Source organism: Orycteropus afer, unplaced genomic scaffold, assembly GCF_000298275.1.
Source record: "Orycteropus afer afer isolate SDZICR_OR568_19922 unplaced genomic scaffold, OryAfe1.0 scaffold00042, whole genome shotgun sequence".
NCBI classification, from domain to species: Eukaryota; Metazoa; Chordata; class Mammalia; order Tubulidentata; family Orycteropodidae; genus Orycteropus; species Orycteropus afer.
In genome coordinates, this window is record NW_006921629.1 from 9927225 (window position 1) to 9934313 (window position 7089).

Sequence of the window (7089 nt, forward strand, 5' to 3'; positions counted from 1 at the left end):
CAAGTGCCTTAGACACTACTCCACCAGAGCTCCCCGGCACTATTGTTGGATAGTATTCTGAGTGAGACATAGGCTTTTCACTGGCTAATTTTCATTGGCTCATTTTCATTGACTAATTTTCACCAGGCCTTTCTTCCCAATCTGTCTTAGTCTGGAAGCTCCACTGAAACCTGTCCCCCATGGGTGACCCTGCTGGTATTTGAAATACTGGTGGCATCATTTCCAGCATCACAATAACACGCAAGCTACCACACAGTATGACAAACTGACCGATGGGTGGTAGATACAACATGCAAACACACATGGTCAAAAATAATCATGCAATGATCACACGCAATATGAATTCTAAACTCCGCATCCCCATCCAACGTGAGTCAGTCTGGTAGCCCAGCTGTTACCAGAACTTTAGGACAGAATGATCCCAATGAGGTATGAACCACAAATACAGCCTTGAAGGCAGAAGACCAAAAATGAATGTGTATGTTACTTTAGCACACCACATGTTGACGTGCCTTGTGGAGTATTAGTGTGAGCTCAAGGCTCTTGTAGAGGTCCACCTTGTTACCCTTGACTGTAATCATGGTTTTTATATTCAACTCGTCACCGCTCAGCCACCCTAAAAGGTGGAAACTTCGACAGAGGCCAGCTCCTGGTGCATCCTGTCCTGCCCAGTCATCTCAGAGAGGAGCCATTGCTGCCCACCAACAGCCCAGGCCCAAGCCCTTCCTGTTTTCCCACCAAATCTACATTGGCTTCCTTTCTTCAGTGAAGCCCTGGTTCCCTTTGAAAAACTATATTGTTGTTGTCATCAAGTTGATTCCAACTCACAGCAACTCTACAGGGCAGAGTAGAAATGCCCCATAGGGTTTGCTAGGCTATAATCATGACAGGTGCAAATCACCAGATCTTCTCCCATGAAGCTAGTGGTGGGTTTGAACTGCCAGCCTTTTGGTTGGCAGCCAGGTACTTAACCATTCCACCACCAGGACTCTTTCGAGAAACTGTAGGGGTGCCCATTGTCCAAATCTGACTCCTGGAGATTAGATGAGTACGGTGGCATCTAAGAGAAGCTTGGCTCTCTTTAGGAACAAGAATTTCAGAGTGACTAGCTTGTGCTGATGTTTTCAAACTAACGATAACCTGACCAAGGTTTTTCCTGTCTTACTCCATTAGAAAAATATTAAATAACTGTGTTCCTCTTCTTCCTGAACCAGCAGCTTTTCTCCCTTCAGGCCCATCCAGATTCAATCTATCCACTGTAGACTGTTCCAGCTCCCCACGTGCCAATATGCCACGTAGCCAAGTGATTTAATAATGTCAACATCCAATTACCAATCTGTTATATTTTAATTTTAATCAAAGTAATACATGCATGCAGCTGGAAGAAAAAAAAAATGAAATCATTTAAGAGATTATCCTGAAGGGCAGTCCTCTGCCTGGCTCCTCCCTCACCCTGGCCCATCAGTAGTGTGAAATAGTAGGACTAGTAAAATCAGAACCTATTAAACTTCAGGGGGAATAATGTGAATCCCAACCAGCCCAAGGCTGATCTCTATGATGGGGGGGTCAGACATACCTCCAAGCAATTCTGACACCAGCTGTACCTCCCACAATACTCTCCACTTCTCTTCCAGGTTTGATAATCCATTGCAGTGGCCCCATGGAACTCACAGACCATACTTACAGTTAAGTGGTTTATTAAGGAAGTGACAGGGTATGGATCAGGATCAGGAAGCATATAGGCAAAATCTCCCTTCTTCCATGCAGGACAGCTCCCTTAGCTCCTCTCAGCCATGCAGGCCTCCTCTCAGCCCCCTGAGGACAGACTCCTCTTGGCCCTGCCATCTGTCACCACCAACTGTGCGGCAGAGCCCCTTCCAGGCCTCTCGTTGTCTTCAGTGTTACAGCCCCTGACCCATGTTACAGCTCTTATAGGAGGCTCTCGCTTGCGCGCGCTCTCTCTCTCTTTCTCTGCCTTTCTCTCTCCTGCTTCTCTCTTCCTTCTACTGCTTCCTGCTACTTCTCTTCTTGCTTCTCTCTTTCTAAAAAACCTCTGGGGGGTTGGCTGCATACATACACAAACTCCTTGTCAATTTCAAGTCATGGACTGCCCTTCAGGGCCAGAGATACTTCATTTGCCTAGTAGACTACAGACATGTCATTTGCATAGCCTATTGACCAATCCCTGCAAGGTGCTTACCAATCATAGGGCAGGCTGCAGCCCAGGACCAGACAAAAGTATCAAACCAAGTTGTTCACAGCTTACCCAGGGAAAGTCAATCAACCTGGACAAAATCCTCTGGGGTAGAAAACTAAGGCAAAGGGCTAAGGCTTAGGGGAAAAAAATCTCTCAAGCTGTTTTTCCAAAGAACCAAGCCAAAAGGCTACTTGAACTCATTTCACCACAACTACACACAGACTTTTTGGTGTTGTGTTTTTTTTTTTTTTTTAACTTTTTTATTGTGGTATAAAATAGAGATATAAACACGTAATACATGTATATATAAAACAGAACAGTCAACATTTTTTACACGTACAGTTCAGTGATGGGGATTATGGTCATCATGTCACACAACAATCACCACTGTCTGTTTCCAGATTTTTCCATCACCCTTAACAGAAGCCCTGTGCCCTCTAGAAAGTTATTCTCCCTTTCCCTCTCCCTCCCATCCCTAGTAACCACTAATGAACTTTGGTCTCTGCATTTATCCATTCTAAGTATTTCATATAAGTGATATGAACATCTGCCTTCTTTTCCTCAGGATGATTTTTCACGTTTCATCTGTGTCATAGCACATGTCAGAACTTCATTTATCTTCATTACATTTTACTAAGAACCATTGAGTCGGTTCTAATAGCGATCCTACATACAACAGAACAAAACACTGCCCAGTCCCACACCATCCTCCAATAGTTGCTGGGTTTGAGCCCGTTGTTGCAGCCATTGCGTCCGTCCATCTCATTGAGGGTCCTCCTCTTTTTCACTGATCCTCTGCTGTACCAAGCATGATGTCCTTCTCCAGGGACTGGTCCCTCCTGACAACATTGTTGTTGTTGTTATGTGCCCTTGAGTCAGACCCCACTCATAGTGACCCGTCCTTGGGTTTCTGAGGCAGTATCACTACGAAAGTAGATTGCTCGACCTTCCTTCCGAGCTTATAACGTATCCAAAGTAAATGAGATAGAGTCTCACCATCCTTGCTAAGGAACGTTCTGGCTGTGCTTCTAAGATGGATTCATTTGTTCTTTTGGCAGTCCATGGTATATTCAATATCCACCAACACCATAATTCAAATACATCAATTATTCTTTGGTCTTCCTTATTCATTGTCTAGCTTTCTCGTGCATATGAGATGATTAAAAATACCAAGCCTTGGATCAGGTGCACCTTAGTCCTCAAAATAATGTCTTTGCTTTTTAACACTTTGAAGGGGTCTTTTGCAGCAGAATTGCCCAATGCAATATGTCATTTGATTTCTTGACTGTTGCTTCTATGGGTGTTGATTATGGATCCAAGTAAAATGAAGTCCTTAACAACTTCAGTGTTCTCTCTGTTTATCGTGATGTTGATTGTTAGTTCAGTTGTGAGGATTTTTGTTTTCCTTATGTTGAGGTGTAATCCATACTGAAGGCTGTAGTCTTTGATCTTCATCAGATTTCTCTTCATGGCTGAGTAATATTCCATGAGCTGTAGGCTCTTAACTATTGATAGTTTGTACAGTGCTTCATACCAGTCCTTTCTTGATTTATCAGCTTTAAAACCAGTTTCTGTCAAGTTGATTCTGACTTATGGTGACCCATGTGTGTCAGAGTAGTACTGTGCTCTGCAAGGTTTTGTGGCGGATTTCTTGGAAGCAGGTTAGCAGATATTTCTTTCGAGGCCACTCTGGGTGGACTTGAACCACCAACCTTTGGGTTAGCTGATGAGGGCATTGACCACTTCACCACCCCAACTCTTTTGTCAACTTTAGATACTCTCTGTTGATTCCATGCTGTGCAAAGTGAAGTACTGGCTCCGTGGAACTACTGTGCTTTCCCTTTCCCTCCTAATTTTTGATCGTTCCATTATTTTTCATTCTTCAAATAATCAAATTTGTAACTTTATATAATCTTCCCATCTTTCTTCTTCCATCAGCTTTGGCACTTATGCCTCAGTTCCCTCTGTATGAGTGGTGGGTATAGATACCTCTCTTCTTCGCTTCCCATTCTCAGCTCCCACCTTTTCTCAACTCTGCCTTTACTGATAGATTGTCAGAGCTGGACATTTAGATTCTGGTTTTTAGCCTTAATTCTTCCATGCTTTGTCTCTATGTTAATTCTAGGAGTTGAAAATCAGTTATTAGCGTTTAATTTTGTTTAAAAAAAAACATTGCCACTGAGTCAATTCCAACTCCTAGTGACCCTATAGGAGAGAATAGAACTGCCCCATAGGGTTTCCAAGGCTGTAAAACTTCATGGACATGGACTGCCTCATCTTTCTCCCACGGAGTAGCTGGGACGTTCGAGCCATCAACCTTTTGGTTAGCAGCTGACTGATTTAACCACTGTACCACCAGAGCTCCTTTAATTTAGTAAAGCTATGTATTATTCTGGGAGCTCTGGTGACGTAGTGCCTAAGGCATGTGACTGCTAACCAGAAGGCTGACAGTTCAAACCCACCAGCCACTCCTTGGAAGGAAGGTTGGGCATCGACTTCCATAGTGATACTGCCTCATAAACTCAAGGAGGGGTTGCTATGAGTCAGATCCAACTCTATGGCATTGGGTTTTGTTTGGTTTTTGTTATGTATTATTTTACGAGAAGGCAAAGTAGTATAGTGGTGAAGAGGGCAGGCTCTGGAGTCAAACTGGGTCCCATTTTTGTTCTGTTCCTCGCCTTCCTGTTTGTCTGTGTTACTTCTTCTCTCTATTTCTAATTTCCTCATCTATAAAATGAAGACAATAATAGAGCTGACCTGGTAGAATTATTGTGAGAATTAAATGTGGTAGTATATGTAAAAAGGAGCTTTGGTGGTATAGTGGTTAAGACATTTGGCTGGTAACCAAAAGGTCAATGATTCAAACCCACCAGCTACTCCACAGAAGAAAGATGAGACAGTCTGCTTCCACACAGATTTAAAGACTTAGAAACCCAACGGGGGTCACTGTGAGTCAGAACTGACTTGATGTCAGTGAGTTTGGTTTGGTTTGAGTTTAATATATGTAAAACTTTTAAACAGTCCCTGACACATACAACCAAAAAACCAAATCAAACTCACTGCCATCGAGTCAGATCCAACTCATAGCAACACCTTCTTGGGTCTCCGACACAGTATCACTACAGAAGTAAACTGCCCGATCTTCCTTTCGAGGAGTGGCTGGTAGGTTTGAACCGCCAACCTTCTGGTAAGTAGTCAAATGCCTTAAGTGCCCAATAAATGTGAATGTATTCTATTGGTCAAAGCAAGTCACAAGACTAGACTGGATTCAGGGGGTGGGGGAAGAGACTCCACCTCTTGATGGAAGGAGAGACAAATAATTTGGGGCCATCTTTAATCTACTACAACCTCCTAGGTAGGTACTCCCTCTAACGGCCTGCGATTCTCTTAACTTGGCAGCCTGATTTTCTCAAAGACCTGCAACTTGGGTATGTGTTCAGTCATCAGCTAACAGATATTTATTGGGTGTCTCTCGGGGACGTTCAGTGGCTCGGTGGTAGAATTCTTGCCTTCCGTGCGGGAGATCCAGGTTTGATTCCCGGCCAGTGACCTCCTGTGCAGCCACCCCCCGTCTGTCAGTGGAGGTCTGTGTGATGCTGTGATGCTGGCAGGTTTCAGCAGAGCTTCCAGACTCAGACAGACTAGGACAGAGACCTGGCGATCTGTTTCTGAGAATCAGCAGTGAAAACCCTGTGGCTCACAATGGGCCAATCCACAGCCATCATTGGGATGGTGCAGGAGCAGGTAGCATTTCGTTCTGTGATGCATAAGGTCACCACGAGTCAGGGGCTGACTCAGCACCAACTAAGAACAATAACAGTTATGTGCTAGCATGTGCTAGGTGTCCTGGGTGCTTCTCACACTGCAGAGCTTTCAAGCTAGTGCAGGAAACAGACACCTAATAGGCACTCAGAACACAGCACTTGCACATCACAGTGGGAGACAGGCAAGGTTCTGTGAAAGCTTTTGGATGAAAATGGTTTCCTGAAGGCTGGGTAGGAGTTAGCCCTGAGAAGGGAGAAGGAAGCATATGTGCAAAGGTCTGGAGGCAAGAGAATGCTGAGTGTGGTCAACTAAGAGCAGTTTGGTCTGTCTGGTCCAGAGCATGTGTGCGTGTGGCTGGGAAGAGGCAAGAGAGGAAGCTGGGGAGAGAGGAAGGTGTCTTGTTGGCATGCTGGGAGGCCAGCATTCTGTGTGTGTGCACTATCAGGTAAGGGGCTGGGGTGAGAGTGCACCTTCTCCAGTGCAGGGTGGGTTGATCTTTTAATAGCCGTTTGTAGAGGGACCAAAACTCTGTCCCAAGCCATTTCACCTGGTTTTTAAAGCTGGGTCAGCCTGGAGCTTGTTAGACAAAACATGGTGTCCCTGAAGACAAGGTCACAAGTCTGTCTCCTGGGGAGGCTTCCTTTGCTTTGTCTTCTGTTTGCTCATTCATTCATTCAGTCAACAACATTTCTGCCGGGTGCCTGGGTTTACCAGGGTGGCTCAGGCACAGTCGCTGCCCTTGAAGAGCTCACACCTGCTTAGGAAGATGGACAGGTCAGAACTCCAGTCTGGATGAGGGTGCTGTACCAATGGTGTGCACATGGCCTCCAGGGCACAGCAGAGGGCCTTGAGTTCTGCACAGACACAGAAGACTGACCAGGGGAAGGGTGGCCCCCAGTGCGGACACCAGTGCAGGGTACTCCAGGCAGAAGGAATAGCATATGTGAAGGCCACAGATGGTATCCCTGCTGTGGCCCAGAGGGTGAGTGAGTAGAGAATATGGACCACTGAGCCAATGAAGATATGTGTCTGTCTGATCAAAACTCTCAGCAAAATAGGAATAGAAGGGACATTCCTCAACATAATAAAGGGCATTTATGCAAAACCAACAGCCAATATTACCCTCA

The 7089-nt window shown here is 45.0% G+C and overlaps 1 protein-coding gene across 1 annotated transcript in view; it reads left to right on the forward strand.

The window, feature by feature from the left end:
* The first annotated feature begins 338 nt into the window (after positions 1-338).
* The window catches only part of DOC2B (double C2 domain beta), a 125579-nt gene continuing 118828 nt past the window's right edge, over positions 339-7089 (forward strand). Inside the window, exon 1 of the mRNA XM_042780488.1 lies at positions 339-369. Within this exon, the coding sequence (XP_042636422.1) occupies positions 339-369 (31 nt within the window). The remainder of the gene's footprint in view (positions 370-7089) is intronic.